This window comes from Coloeus monedula (assembly GCF_965178545.1).
Source record: "Coloeus monedula genome assembly, chromosome: Z".
Taxonomy (NCBI): domain Eukaryota; kingdom Metazoa; phylum Chordata; class Aves; order Passeriformes; family Corvidae; genus Coloeus; species Coloeus monedula.
In genome coordinates this window covers 15,386,283-15,402,279 of record NC_138822.1, presented here as the reverse complement: position 1 = coordinate 15,402,279, position 15,997 = coordinate 15,386,283, and the positions used below count along the sequence as shown (strand labels likewise).

General features: G+C 38.2%; 1 protein-coding gene across 4 annotated transcripts in view; it reads left to right on the top strand.

Moving 5' to 3' along the window:
- COMMD10 (COMM domain containing 10) overlaps positions 1–15,997 on the top strand; it is a 108,775-nt gene that overhangs the window by 16,304 nt on the left and 76,474 nt on the right. For all 4 annotated transcript variants that reach the window (XR_014227275.1, XM_082301382.1, XM_082301381.1 and 1 more), the window contains one exon: positions 8,511–8,621. Coding sequence is in view for 3 of the 4 variants with exons in the window: in XM_082301382.1 (XP_082157508.1) it covers positions 8,511–8,621 (111 nt within the window). In the remaining variant the exon portion in view is untranslated. The remainder of the gene's footprint in view (positions 1–8,510; positions 8,622–15,997) is intronic.

Here is a 15,997-nt window from a genome sequence, read left to right as displayed (position 1 = left end):
GTCTAATTAATTATTGAAAGATGAGGAGGTCCTCAAACTTTAAACATGAGTATTTTGATTTTATTTTTCTACAATGAATTGAGGACTATTTTGTCTTCAGTGCAGTAACTAACTATGGCAGTTACTCTTTCAAAAATTAAACTGAATGAAAGGATGGCCATACTAATTTTCCTGTAGGTTATTTGCTTAGAACAACTGAAAAAATGTAAGTGAAAGAACTGCATTAGAAAATTTATTATGTTGTGGATTATTTATTTCCTCAAAGTATGTTGTTGAGTGGAAAACATTCTTTAATGTTTTGTTGTCAGTGTGATACATACTGCTGTAGTAATATGAGAAAAAGATTTCGTGAAGATGTCTTTCATATCCCATTATCCCTTCACTGTTCATAACAGTTTCAGTGAGGATAATACAGGTGGCTTAAATTACATAAACAGCCCTTTCAGTTTTTCCAGGAGATGTTTTGTTTTAAAAGTTGGACTGTACCTCTCAATATAGACAGAAAAATTATTGAAGTTAATGAGTTAATATCTGAGATAAAATGACAAAATTCTGATTCCATTTGTTAAAATAAGATGTAATTTCTCTCTTTCTGTAGTTGTTGTACTTGGGACATTATAGGTACCTTGCTAAGGTACATGTGGACAGAGACATTGAGTTGTTTATTTTTCCCATTACTGCAAGCACCGACATTAGGTAGTGCACTTCTTCAGTTTGTCAGGCTTCATTTTTAAGGTACAGTTTTTGCTCACACTGGGGCTATTCAAGGGGAGTTCCTTATTTCTTCAGGTGTCAGAAATCTAGTTCCTCCAGAATGGGCTGAAGGTTGGGTTTTCATCCCCCTTTTATGCACTCTTGCACAGTGTTAGTTACTCATTCCTAACACTAAAATCGTAGAAGTTTAGAGTTTGGAATCTTAAGATGTCAATATTGACTTTTAACTATGAAGTAAGGTAGCCTTTTAAGTAGGGAGCACTCCAGCCTTGATGTAGTGAATCTGAACTTAACCTCCAGGAGTAGTTGCTGTGTGTAAACTGATACATGCTCTTACAGATACACCACATTTAGTAGTAGATGAGGAGAGTGTAACTTTGAAAAATAGTGCCATGCACTTGTGCATTATTTTGGTGCTTTTAATAGGGCTTCAAGCATGTCAGTTTTCTTCTCAGGCTCTGAAAAGCATAATGTGATGTTCAGTAACACTGAAGTCATCACAAATACCAGATCATTTTGAACTAAATGGTCTCTCAAAATAAGGATTAAATTATTTGAAAATCAAATGGGTGGATCTATATACCAGTGGAGCATGAAACTAATTTCTGTGCTGCTGTAACTTACCTACTTTATCTGAAATAGTTTGTTGGGCTTCAGCCTAATGGAAGACTGTTTTCTGTGGTACTTGTAAAAAAATGAGTCAGTAAGAAGTTATTGGCATTCTGTTTCCTTTATGCAGTTTTTAAAAACCTCAGAAAAAATAAAGTAAATCTCACTGTTTTAGCATGTCCTCAAATTAATCAGACTGCCTGAGAGGTAACTATAGATGCACTTAAACTACCCTGAACTCAGTCTTTGAGTATGGACGTAAAGTCAGGAAGCCTGGATGTTATTTCTTAGCTATGCAAGTCTACAGAAGCAAACTGTGCCATAGAAGGCTGCTGGCAACCAAGAACAGGGGTGTCCATGTTAATCAAGTCTTTCAGCACCATCAGTACCAGGAGGGGCCTACTCCACAAAAGTAGCTACAAGAAGGCTGGGGAAGAACTTTTTACAAGGGCATGTAGTGATAGAATGAAAAGGTAAGGGCTTTAAACTGAGAAAGGGTAGGTTTAGATTAGATCTTAGGAAGAAATTCTTTATTGTGAGTGTGGCGAGGCACTGCAACAGGTTTCCCAGAGGAACTGTAGGTGCCCCATCCCTGGAAGTGTTCGAGGCTGGATGTGGCTGTATGTAACCTGGTCTAATGGAAGGTGTCCATGTGTGTGGAGGAGAGGGAAGTTGGAACTAGATGATTGTTAAGGTCCCTTTCAACACAAACCATTCTATGATTACAAGCACTCAGTTTTGTACCAAGATTTGAATTTTCAGAAGGAATGATAGGATTTATTTTCATTTGTGGTCATGTTACTGGCTTTTAATTCTGACCGTGGGCCACAAGCTCAGTTCGCTTTAAAATTCTAAGTCATGTTGGAAAGCTTCAGCAGTTCCTTAGCAACTTTGTGGTAATGAAAATCTTTTGCTACCTAAATGGCACATGCTGGGGTGTTTTGTTGCTTTAAAAAAAGTTCAAGCAGACAAATGAAGCCATAGCCCATTAACAGTGGAAGAAATACCCAACTAAAATAATACTGTTGTAAAACTGCATTATACAGCTGATTTTCAAAGATTAACAATTATATGGTAATGTTATCACTTTTATTTACCAATTACCTTTTAGCTATACTGAAAACATTTGTTGTTGTACTAGTAATAGACTTCAACAAACTGGATATGTTAGTTTGCCTATGCTGTATGTCCTTTTCCATGCAGGGCTTTCATAACCTTTTTTCCTTCATAAGCATGAAACTACACGACACTACTGCCAGTTTAGAATTGTTTCTGCATTCTCTGTCCATCAGGCTTATTAAAAAGTTCAGCCCAGAAGTGTGTTTTTCTCACTTCTTAGACTTTAAGATGAAACACTGGTTTTGAGAATTCTTTTTCTTGCTCTTTGCTAACTGCTAATCATAATTTCTCTCTCTGCCTGTAGAAATGCTCAGGGTCATTTGCTTGCCAGAGAGGCTAATACTGGATATGACAGGATCTTCATAGGCTTTCCTGTAGCCAGTTAATCTATAGTGGATTGTTACGTAGTATTTAACCTATAATGCTGATTAATTGTCAACATGTTCTGAATCATGTATGTTTTCTGATTATAACATCTTATTCTACTTAGTGAAATCTAGGTGTTTTGAAAGTAGCAAATCTTGCCAAGAAAATGGAAAGCAAGAACCTGAACAAATTAGCTAGGTCTTCATGACAGTTAAATTTGATCTGTAAAGTAATTGGCTGTTTCATAACTGTCTAAATGCCTGGTGGTTATAAAAACCTCAGTGCTGTTGATTTTATGTGTCCAAGCAGTATTTCCATAATGTAGTTCTTGCAGGTTCATTGCTTTGTTTACTCATTGTTGCTCTTAGTTATGTGAGTCTATGTTTAAAGCACTTCCTGAGGTACAGACAGGTGCCAAATCGTGGATGAGAAACAGTGGTTTGCATGGTATGGCATCCTATTGGCACTGTGGTAAGATGTAAGCTGTGTCACATCAGTGAGGTCTGAGAGCCATTTAGTTTCTGGAAAGGTTTGTTATGACCCTTCTAAAATCAGGTAATTTACATGAAAATTCCAGTTTTCTGCTTAAAATTAAATCAGACTTCCAGTATTCATGGGTGAAGAGACAGACAGGAGGTGTGATCTGAGTTTATCAGCCAAGACTGACTGAAAAATATCCTCTTTCCCTCCTCTGGTACTGGTTGAGTATTTAGGCCCCTTTTTTCTGTCGTCCTTTAAAAATACGGGACCCTGGTTCAGAAGTTTGGCTGAAGTTGGAAGTATTGGGTAAAAAATTTTAGGTGAATACATATTTTCTGAAATTCTGAAATTCTGTTCCCTGTTTCACCATACTTGCCTTATTTTGTTTGTTCAAATGAGGTCATTGCCAACCATTTTTTAGTGTCAGTTTCTTATTCACTTGGGCTCCATCCTTGCTCCTTCAGGTTGGAGCCCCGCAACATGCCTGTTATTGACATTTGTTCTGCTTTCCTTCTCAAAGTGGTAGTCCTTAATTTTGAGTCTGATAGCCTGGTTCTTGTATAGTTAAGACGATTAGCCTGAATTTCTTTGCCAAAGAGCATTTATGTGATTTCTCATTGAGCAGTGTAAAATAAATATATATAGAGAAGTATTTTTTGACAACTAATACAGAAACTTGTTCTGTTTCTCAGACTTCTTGAATTTCTTCTCAGTTCAGGTTTATGGGCAGCGAAAAATAAAGTAAGGAACTGTGGTGAAAATACACCAGGAAAGGAAAAGAGAGTGTGTAAAAACACAATGGGCTGTAAGTGACAAGAGAAATGGTGGATTCTGTGGGTGTTAATTTTGGCTGTGTGAACCTTGATTTGGTTGGAGATTGTGCTTGAGGTTTATATCAGCTCTAAAAGCTGCCTTGACATTTAGTGCACTGGGCTTTTTTCAAGAGAGTGACTTTCACCGAAATGTTTTACCATAGTTATGTTAGATTGGTGATGATCTTGTCTTATTGTGTAAAATACTACACTCTACTGTTTAGCTGTTGGAAAATAGTCTGCTGGACAGGGCTTGAGTTGGAAGATCCAGTGTTTTACACTGGAAGAAAATGACTGTGGTCATCACAGACAGACCAGAAGTGATGTTTTTATGTAACTGTACAGGTGCTGCTCATCTTAATTTGAAGGGTCAGATCCTCTTATAGTAGGGTAACTAGCTGCTTTCTAGTGTGGATCTGCCCTGGGACAGCTGTGGGTGGCTACTGAGAAGCGGTGTGGGTAAGGGAGTACAGAGCTTATTACAGATACGCCTTATCTCTTCTACAGCCAGTACTGAGTGAGTGCTGGAAGGGGGAGGTGCGTAAGTTCTTCGATGTTTGTTAGTCCTGAGTGCCATGGTAATCTCTTCAAAAGCCTGAATGAAACAAAATGGACACAAGAGTCGAGGATTTGCAAGGTTTGTTGAAAGCTTCCTCCTATTTTTGTTGCCCTGACTTATTTGCCAAAGGGTTCATGGAGCAGATCTGAAGCATTTTCATAAATTCTTACTATGGGTTTTGTTTAGTACCTGTGTTTATTTCCTTCCCCTTTTCCAGCTGGCACCTGTTTGGGTTTGTGGGTTTTTTGGTTTTTTTTTCCTAAACATAACCTTGAGGTTAAATAAGTGCCAGAGATATCAACGAGAAGTTACAGCACTAAACAGTATATTTTCAACAGTGTTTAGTGTTGCAGTGACAAGGTAGCTTGCACATTTCTAACCTGCTGATGAAATTGTGAAAAGAAGCTGAAGGTCTACAATAGCTAAAAACATGGCTTTGTTTTCGTGCTAGGAATGGAGAAATACTCCTCTGCCCCAGTAAATGCTTTTCAGTTAGTATATCACATATTCTGACACCATTCTCCCATCATTCTTTTTACTTCTGGTGTAAAACTTTTTACAGAAAAAACAATTTTATAGTCCTTTCATATTTGAAAAAATTGCCTTAAAGTATGTACCACTTTGTGACTAACAAATACTGTGCCTTGACACAAATGCCATGCAAAAACATGTCATTACTCTCAACAGGTTAATTGACATTTCAGGATGTTGAATGTCTTCTAAGTAAACAAACACAACCGTTGCCAGATACATGCTGCACTTTTCTTTCAAGAAAATGGACCATTTTGATGCTTTAGGCAGCATGCTATTTATTAATTAAAACTTATTCTCATACAACTATGTTAAAAGAGAAAACAGACATGAATTATACAGGAAAACAATTTTTTAAGGTAAAGCAGTATATAAAACAAGAGTTACAGCTGCTTTTCAGCTATAAACTCAGGCCAGTGTGCTGCTACATATATTGTATTTGTTCTGAGCCCTCTACAGTATTCTGAGATAGATGTGTATTGAAAGTGAAATAGAAAACATGCACTTGAATTTCTTTATTTTTGGTGGTTTGTTTTTTCATGCTACACAGAGTACACAGTATATAACAGCTTCAGAAAAGTCTTAAAAGTCAGGCTTCCTTGCATATTGTTTTTGTCTCTAGTGGCATTGTTTTATGATCCTGGGTAAGCTGCTATCCTTTCTAAGGCTTGGTTTCCCTACTACAGTAATGACCTGTTTAAGTAGCTGATAGAAGGGTGTTTCTAAGTTGAGGAGCAGGGGGCTTGAACCATAGTGACTGCAGTATGAAGAGCCATCACGTTCCAGAACTCGCTGTCTCTGTGTTTGTCCTTCGTGTTTAGATGTTTTGTCAATAGGTGGTTCTGTTCCCAGTTGCCTGCTTTGGGCTGCTTCCACCCCTATATCCCATAACCTAGGATCTGAGTCCTTTTCTGTTGACCATTATCAATTATCTTAACTGAACTTTTTTTTTTTTTAGGTACTATCTTGATTTCTTAATTTCATTGAAGTTTGTGGAGAGAAAAATGATTTTTAGTTGTATCATCCTGGTATAATTTCCTGGAAAATGCTGGTTAGCACAGGGACTTAGCAGAGTTGTCCATTGATGTGGTTGACTTGAGCATGTAGACAGAATCCACTCTAGATTGTTCCTTGCTTTTGGGTGGGATGGGCCATGCACTATTGTTTTCACTAACCAAGATGTAATCAAGTTAGAGAAAATCAAAGCAGAATTATGATATATATATATAAAAATTCATCTGCTTTTATAATTATATAACTTTCTTTAAAGCATCTTTTAATTCATAGGCTGTGGGCATACTGTTATTAAAGCTATGCTCAAAATGAGGTGGACCAGACTTGAAACATCTTCACAGGGTCCCTTTGTGTGGTCTGCATGCTTTCATGCATTTGATTAAATGTAAACGTCCTTATTTTTATGACAAATTGAAGTTTGAATGGTACATTTATTGCAGAGAAGCTGACAGACTGCTAGCTGACCTGCTGAAGTTCTTCCTGCTGTCCTATTCCTATAGCTGTACACACAGTCAGTCTAGACTATGACTTTCCCTTAACTGTGGCCTTGGCTAAGCTCCCTAACCATCTTGTATTTGCCTGGGTGGTTAGGATATGTCATGATATAGTTTTCCTTTAGGTATGGTTAGTTATGTGGTGGCTAGTGTTTGTTAACACAGTTCTTGGATTGATCCAGTGTACAGATAAATGCAGTAAAACATACATTAGTATGTAAATGTAAATCATATAGGTACAAGAAATTGTCTTTGAGCTGTGCCAATGGAAGAAGTTTTTGCCACCCTTACCTTTCATTTAGAGGTTTGTGTCACTGGAGGATGCAGGGCATGTTTTGCAGTTCACAATACAAGGTCTTTGGCATGGCTTTATTCTGTTAATGATCTTAGCTGAATTTAGCTGTTAGATTACATTACGTAAGAGATTAACCAAGATGTGGCACACTTTCACCAAGTCACCCACAATATTTACTAGAAGAGGGAAGACACTAGACTAGAAGGAATGTGTGTGTAAATTATCTTGGCAGATGGTAAGACTTTGTTCAGTTCCTTTTATTCACTAAGGCCAGGAGGATTATTTTGTGGAAGCCTTGTAGTTCTGTTGTTGTGTACTTCATTTGTGCATGAGCTGTACTGCCTCGGTTTTGGAGACATAACTTCAGGAGGAATACATTCCAGAATGAGTGTCTCCTCTGAAGGGAAGAAGGGCCTCCCCTTTTCCTCCACCAATAAGACAAGTGGGTCACCAGCAAGTGGAAGTGGAAAAAACCAATTTATTAACACCAAACAAAACAGGGTAGAACGGGGAAAAAGACCCCTCAAAATCAACAAATTCCCGGAAAGGGAACAGACACTCGGGCTCGGACCAGCCGGGGCCACCCTGCGAACCCCCCGGGCCGGCGAAGAGGGAAGGGAGGCAGTGAGGTAAGGGGAAGGAAAGGGAAAAAAGAACAAGAAAAAAACCAACAGAACCTTTTCCCAGCTAGCTGGAACACAGAAGAAACCCAAAGAGCAGCACAGCGCTCCCGGCGCACTCCCTCCCCAGCCCTGCCGAGCCCCTGGAGCCGCAGGGCCCCGTCAAACTGCCCTGCACGCGGCCCGTGGCCCCGGCCCTGGGTCCATCTTAGAGAAACAGCGTCCCTGGGCATTGAGCGGACGGGTAAGGAATAAAGCGGCTCCATAACGTCACCCCAGGACAATAATGTTTGAATAGAACTTGATATTAATGATTAAAAAATAATCTGTAATGTGGTTTTTTTAGCTTTCTATTAAAAATTCTATTGCTCACTTGCATACCTGGGTTTTGTCTTTTCAGCACTAATGATTCAAAAAGCAGAATTATTTTTGTTGTTAAGATCTGCATATGGTACAACACATAAGAGTAGATCTGTGGATTAAGGAATCACCACTTTTAGCTGGTTTGCTATCTATTGGTATTTTTTTCTTTTTCCTTAAAGAAAATTAAATATGAAATGAAATTGAATCCACAGCTTTGCTGATAAACTTCCTCGAGAAGAGGAAACGACCATATTCTGGACCCAGAGTTGTGTTCTGTGGATTGGTTCCATCAGATCTGAGACATAGGAAGTTGCTTTATTTGAGTGGTCATAGGCAATTTGAAGGGTAATTTTGGTAAGGAGAAGCAAATCTGTCTTGGAGTCCAGGATAATTTGAGGGAAATGCATTGTATACAAATGCATAACGTTTGTAGAGCGTGACACGGTGTTCACTGACACAGACCACTGGCAGTTTTGAAAGTTGACCTCAGTGCTTCTGAACCATCTGATTGTCATCTAAATTTGTGTTTTATAGCTTGAAACAATTGGATGGCAACTTAATCTTCAAATGGCAGAGTCCATGCAAGCAAAGCTGAAGTCTCCTCAAGCTGTGCTGGAGCTGGGAGTGAGCAATGAAGATTCAAAGGTAAGAAATATATGTCAGCAGAGTTGGAATGGGTTGTGGTGATGGCCTTATGTGAAAGTTCTGTTAGAGGCATCCATTGGAACTCTTGTTGTTATTCTTGTCATTATTTTCATTTTTATATTTCATTAAGGTTATAGTAAACACTTGGAATTGTGAAGTACTGATATAATAGCATAAATATTCAATAGACTGCGTGCTGTGTTACCAGCTCTTTGGGCTGTAACAGAAGTAGGGAATATGGTTATTTCAGGTCTCTAAAATGTTTTTGTAGATGGTTTATTTTTATCACATAGCATATGATTGTAGTTCTTATGCTTTTAATACATAGTAGGTTGCAGCCTTCTACCATGTGTGTAGTTATGTAAGACATTGCTCATCGCTTGCAACCTTTCTATGCTAATGATGTATTTATGTGAATGATGACAGTATGTGAGGCCACAGAAACCCCATATTTGGAGATTTTAAGGTAGAGTCTTAAGTTCAAGGATTTGAGTGACTCGGTGGCATATCAATACCCAAACTCACTAATGAACATAATTTTTTGTTCATAAAACCTGTGTCTTTTGATTGCCAGCATGCTTCAAATTAGGCACATGAATTAGTTTCAACTGTGTCTTGATAATGAAAATTGGAGTCTTTAGTTCTGTGGTGTCTGTCAGAATGTTTACCCATGAAAAATTCAGTATAAGGAGTTTGAAGGGAGAAATCAGAACTCAGCGCTGCTTTAGCATTGCATTTAAATCCAGTACTTTTACTAATGTGAGTGGAATATCTGACTTACGGTGGAATAAAAGGGAATACACAGCTTATGTTTGTGCTTCTCACTAAGACTTGCAGCAGCTGTATTTTTTTGAGCATTTCATTGCAATCTGTATTTTTGAAATGCAGATACAGGAACCAGACAAAATTTTGTGCTCAAGCGGCGTTGGTGAGCACTGAATACAGATTCAGTTCTTACAGCAGAAAAAAAATATAGAGGGAAAAATATCACTTTCATGTAAGACAGAAAGTTCTGCTGTTTCCTGTACAAACAGAATTCAGATAGTAGACTTTTCAATTGTTACCTCTCCTACTTCTTTTTGTGGGTATGTTTAGATACCAAGATCAGAATTACTCTGCGATAATTACAAGCCTAGAATAAACTTGTGATGGGCATTTAGATAAAACAGTGCAACAAGAAAACTGATGCTCTCAAAGCACAGACATTAAAATTTAAAAATCTGTGTTGGTGTGAAGATCACTACAGGATTACATCCTAGTATAAAAGATTAACTAATACCTGCATAGATACAAACAGAAGTGTGGGTAATTTTTATGGTGTATCTTGCGTCTTCATGATCTCTTGGTGCATTAAGTATCTGAAAATTGTAGCTACTAGATATCTTTTTTTCCCTCTCCAAAATTTTGTATGTGCCTTTTGTGCAGAAATGTGGTGTGAGTTAAAGTATATGTTCTTAATGATTGTCTTATTTTTCCCTTTTTTTTTTTTCCTAATTCATGGATCTAATGACTTGATTTTTTTTCAGGAAAGACACAAAATGCTGTTACAGAGGAGCTTTTGTGGTCTGGCTCATTAGGGGGCAGTAGTGCTCTTTGTCACACCGGTTCTTTGCTTTTTTTGAGATAATACTCAGAATCAATTCTGAAGTCAGTCATTGTGGGAAGTGTTTAAGTGTTTACATTTCTAATCTGTATATGACAATAGAAGTTTCTCTTGCGTATTTAGAAAAATAAAGCCTATTAATAAAAAACGATACTGAGCAAGGTAAATGAATTGGGCTATTATTTTCACTTCTGCTAACTAAAATTAATTATACTAATACATTAGTGTTTACTACAAATCACACTACTTAAAGAACATTTAAACAGTTCTTATTCACTCATTTCATCTGAAGCTGACACTTAAAATTAGTATTTAAATTATCTCTCCTGGAGAGGTAATCATAAAACCTGTGGCTCTGTGGATGTTATTTGTACGTTGAGAAATAAAAAAAAATCTGCTATATGCTGTATAAATATTTATAGAGTACATTTTGTCAGCTTCAGATGAAATACAGAGTCCCAGAGGAATAAATCCATGGAAATTCAAAAGTAAGGTGTTCTTTGGTTCTTTCAGGTGGTTCAAGTGGCAAGAGACATTTGCATTTCCCAGGAAATATACTGCTTGTGACTAGCAAGAGTTGTGATCAGACCCCATGATTTTTGTTAAACTGTATTTTCCTGGTTTTTGTTACAGATTTGCTGTTTGCTTATACTCAGACGTGCAATTATGCTTGTGTTAGCCCCAGTGTGAACAGGGGGGTGGATCAGGTGGGCTGCCAGACACTGCCTTCCAGCCCAAGTTGTCCTGTGATCTAGGTTGCTTTGGTTGCTGCTGGTGTTTTGTATGAGAAGGAGTAAAAAGGATCTTCCAATTAAAAATCCAATTAACAGCGTTTTATTACAATGATTCATTTTTTCAAATATTTAATTGCATTTCAAAATCTAAGGGAAGTGAAATGTCTATGAACTAGACACAGAAAACAAACTGGTGTAATAGGAAGCGCATCTTTGATCTGCAAGATCCCTTTGCTTCTGTTATGACATATTCATGAGTTTAGGTGACATTTGAGAACTGATGTGTAAGATATCAGCTGTGTAAAAGGGTTTTTTTAATAGTAAATTTGGTTTCAGATTTTTGGACTGTTGATTGCAACAGGAAAATCTGGAGATTCTGTATAGAGTATCATTATTTTTATGGCTATAGGGTCGATTGACAGGTAGGAGGAGCACAAATTAACAATCCTGATATTCTGTGTAGTTAATTAAGATTTTTGATTTGCAAACAAAGAGTGATCCCCAGAAGTGTTGTGTTTATTTAACATTTCTTTCCTCCAGTAATTGATTTGATAACTATCCGCATAGACACACACTCTGACATTCCTTCCAACTGTTAATAGCAGTAACTCCTTAGGCTACCTAGTCCAGACTTTTTAAAACTACTGTGGTAGTTTTCTATAACCGTAGGAGGAGCCATATAAATAAATAAATATAATTGAAGTGTGTAGAAAGATTGAAGGGCTTCAGAAATGTCACACAATTGGTGCTGAGTATCTTCACAGAGGAATGTGAGAAGTAGGAGTATATTCTTAAAAAGTTGTTGCTATTACTCATCATTAGGAAGATCCAGTAAGGCACATTACTAGATAAGGTATTTGTTGGTGTGTATTTTTGCACATGACCTGTAGTTACCATTTATGCTTGAAAATTGTTAGGATAAATAAATTATTCTTGCCCAGTGTTGTCTCTCGATAGTTATCCAATTTTCTTCTGTAAGTCCATTCCACAGATTTCATTAGATTCAGTTATCTAATTGCAGTTTGTCCTATGGAAGGCTTTGCTCTTTTCTTGGTTTTCCTTCTCCTTATTTAATCAGTGAATTTATTCTTAACCATAAAGGACTTCTTGGGAGAGCTCTTTTTTTCAGCATAAATGGTATGTAGAGATTCCTTGTGAAATATCAGTATTTTTTTTCTTTTGTTCCTTCTTTATGCATGTATTAGAAGAATTTTTACAGGATTTTGTCTGCTAATGCAAGACAAAAAGTAGCTGATAATTGTGCTGGTTTGTTGAAACTGCTAGTGTAATACTTTTGGTGAAAGATAATATTAGAATTCTACTATGCTAATTTACTTTTATTTTCTTCTAAATAATTTCCCCTAACTTCTGGATGCTTTAACAGGATAATGGAACACATGAGACTGTGACAAATTAAGAGAGATGAGCAATCATTAACCAAATTAATTTTAATCAGGGCAAATTCCAGACTCAACACCTGGGATGGGGCAACCCTGGATGTATGGAGAGACTGTGGAATGAAATGCTGGATAGCAGCGCTGTGAAAAGTGGTCTGGGGGTTGATGGCAAGTTGAACATGAGCCAGCAGTGCCCTGGCAGCCAGGAGGGCCACCCGTGTCCTGGGGGGCATCAGGGACAGCATCGCCAGCTGAGCAAGGGAGGGGCTTGTCCTCCTCTGCTCTGCACTGGGATGGCCTCACCTTGAGTGCTGGGGGCAGTTCTGGGCACCATGGTATGAAACAGATATTACGTTACTAGAGAGGGTCTAAAAGAGGGCGACAAAGATGGTGAAGGGTCTAGCGGTGGAGTGATACGAGCTGCAGCTAAGGTTTCTTGGTCTCTTCAGCGTGGAGAAGAAGAGATTGAGGAGGCATCTCATAGCAGTCCAGAGCTTCCTTGTGAGGGGAAAGAGGAGGGGCAGACACTGATCTCTTCTCTCTGGGGACCAGTGACAGGACCTGAGGGAACACCATGAAGCTGTGTCAGGGGAGGTTTAGGTTATTAGTAAAAGGTTCTTCACCCAGAGGGTGGTTGGGCACTGGAACAGGCTCCCCAGAAAAGTGGTCATAGCACCAAGCCTGACAGAGCTCAAGAAGCATTTGGACAATGTTCTCAGGCACATGGTGTGATTCTTGAGGCTCTGAAGAGCTTTGATGATCCTTGTGGGTCACTTCCAGCTCAGGGTATTCTATGATTCTATGAAAATCGAACTGGGGTTTGATTACATTTGAAACTGAGCTGATAATACATATTCATCATTCTACAGAGTAAGTAGAAGCATAGAGATCTGAAATTACTATCTTTTACTTGTTAAAATGGCAGCATATGTTTTGGTTTTTTTTCTCCTGGTTTTTACAGACTTTCTGTATATTTCTGGACTGTGAACAAAATTTAGACCTTTTTGCTCTGTTTACTTCAATAAGTATGCTATTCTGCTTTCTGAGTTTGCCATTGTGATTACTTTTCCTATCTTTTACAAAAAAACCCCAAAGCAAAGTAAATGAGAAACAAATCTTTTCTTCTATCAGAACTATATCAATTACTTAATTCACACTGTAGATTTTCTGCAGCCTGTATGGCATGCAGGCAGGATCTGCACACGATCAGTATTTAGGGAAATATGGTGGTCCTTCCCCTTCCACCTCAGTTTAGCCCTTTTTTTTTTCTCTGAGAAGAATTTGTGTTTGTGGAGTGGCATAACAGTGAGAGTTGGTGGATGCTAGTAAAATGATCCCACTTCTGAGATGTAGGAGGTGGCAGAATTGAGCATGTACTCCTTTAATTTGCCATCTCAGTCCTTGCCTTCGGGGATGATGCATTTATGTGGCCTTTTTTTTTTTTTTTTTCAAAATAGAGGAGTTATTTTTATCTGTAGAGCCTTCAAAAAGAGAACACTTGAAAGTAATAATGCTGAAAGAACTATGATGAGGTCCAAAGACGAAACAATTGTAAATTGCTTCCCACGTTCATCAGCTACCTCTCAGCCAGTTTCTTCTCTGATGAGAACATCACCTTTTTCCTTCTCAGAGCACAAACAAGCTTGTATGTGCACCCTTGAATTGAGCTTAGTTTTCTCATCAAGCTTATTTGTAAGTCTCTAACAATAGCAAAAACAAAGTAGGACAGGCCTTGGATGAATGCAGAAATGTTTAAGGATGTGATTGAGATAATATGTTTTTTTCATTCCTCTTTAGAAGAGCTAATTGGAGACCTGGATAGCCTCAGACAGCATAGTCCTGGTTCAGGGTTCTTCTGTGCTTCTGAACAAGCAAGGTTACTGCTTTTGGCAAGGTGTACATTGCGAAACGAGTTTTGTTCTGAGAATTAAACCCTAATAAATATTGCTGCTGTTAAGAAAGAAGAAAGTTCCCTAAGAGGAGGCTTCAGAATGAGAAAGGTCCTTGTATTTGTAGGAGTGGTAGTAAGAATGACACTATAATCTTGAGTGTGTGGAACAACTCAGAAAAATGAGCCTGAAATTTATAACTTGATTCCAGCAGTCACATCACTACAGAAAGATGACAGAAATTTAATTGCTCCACCATGAGAGACAGAAATTCTGCACTTACAGTGAACAGCAAATCTTGCATTAGACTGCTTGGTTTTGATCTATCATAGCTATTACCTCTGATTAAATCCATTTAATTAGAGGAAAAAATGAAGCTGCGGTCCAGAATTTTTAAAATGCTGAGAGGACTTTTTTGTTTCCTTACCAGCATATAAATGGATGGCGGTGTAACCTGCGTTCTGTAACTTGTGAGTAGTTTGACGTTTTACGTAGTAACCATTTACTAGGTGGTGTGGCTCCAGGAGTATGCACTTGCCTCTGGAAGTTGTACTGCAGTGTGTACTTAATTATCTGACTTGAATTGTGATTTTACATTATTTGATTATCCAGCTTATAGTAAGGATTTCTTTACAGTATACTTACATTTCTTTCATCTGGCTATATGCACAATTTATGAATACAGACTATATCACAGAAATTTTCAAACCCTGTGACTGGTTACAGCCTCTACACATGCTCTGTTCATGGTAAAACATTCTTAGGACTTTCTACCTGTTTGTGTCTTGGAACTAAAGAAGAAGATGGTGCCAATTGACTGTTTATAGTTGGTTGCAGCATTGGCAACCTCAGCCTACAGCTAGAAATGAAACTCTTGGTTTGCACAGGAGTAAAATTAATTGTCCGTAATGTGTAGCTGTGCTGTTGTCAGTCCCAATAAACAGCAGAAAAGTAGCTCAAATACTAAATTTAAACTTGATGACCCATTTCATTGCTGGGCAGAGTTAAAGTTGAGGGCCTTGAGGGAATTTGGAAAACTGAAAAATCTGGTGAGCTTCTCTTATTTAATGCTGTTGTTCATTACATCTTTTTTTCTGAGAAAATTTGTTTCCTGTTTGCCCCAAACTGGTTTTGTAGGCTTGGTACTTCAGTCTTTTCAGATGAAGCAAAGACATCCATGGGATTCATGGCAAATTCTCAGGCATTTATGTACTTTCTTACCACTTACTCTCAGAGACTGTACAGTGTCTTAACAGATGAACTGTTGCTGTCATTTGTGTGTAGCAATGGAAGATAACCCTATTTTTTCAGCACTTTTGCTATGCTTTTGCAGTACTTCTGGACACTCCTTTTCCCTTTGCTTTTACTTAGGCAGTAAACTCTGTGGTACCTTCACAAGTATGTTAAAAACCATAATCTCTCCCATGCCTGTGTCTTACTGACTCTATGGTAGAAAGATAAGGTAGTCTAAGAAATGGGTACGTTTAGGGAGAGATGAATGTGAAAGTTGGACTTTGTCTAACAGTGAGTCTCAGGTTATCGGCATTGCTCTTCTGCCTTGTCATCTGTCACACTGATGTTGACTGCTGCCTTTGAGAATTGAAGGCAGAGGCAGAAGTGGACGAGGTATAAGAAAAAGAAGGGCAACTCAGCTGGTGAAGGGTCTGGAGCAGAAGTCTGATGAGAAGTGGCTGAGAGATCTGGGGATGTTCAGCCTGGAGAAAAGGAAGCTAAGGGGAGACTGGATAGCTCT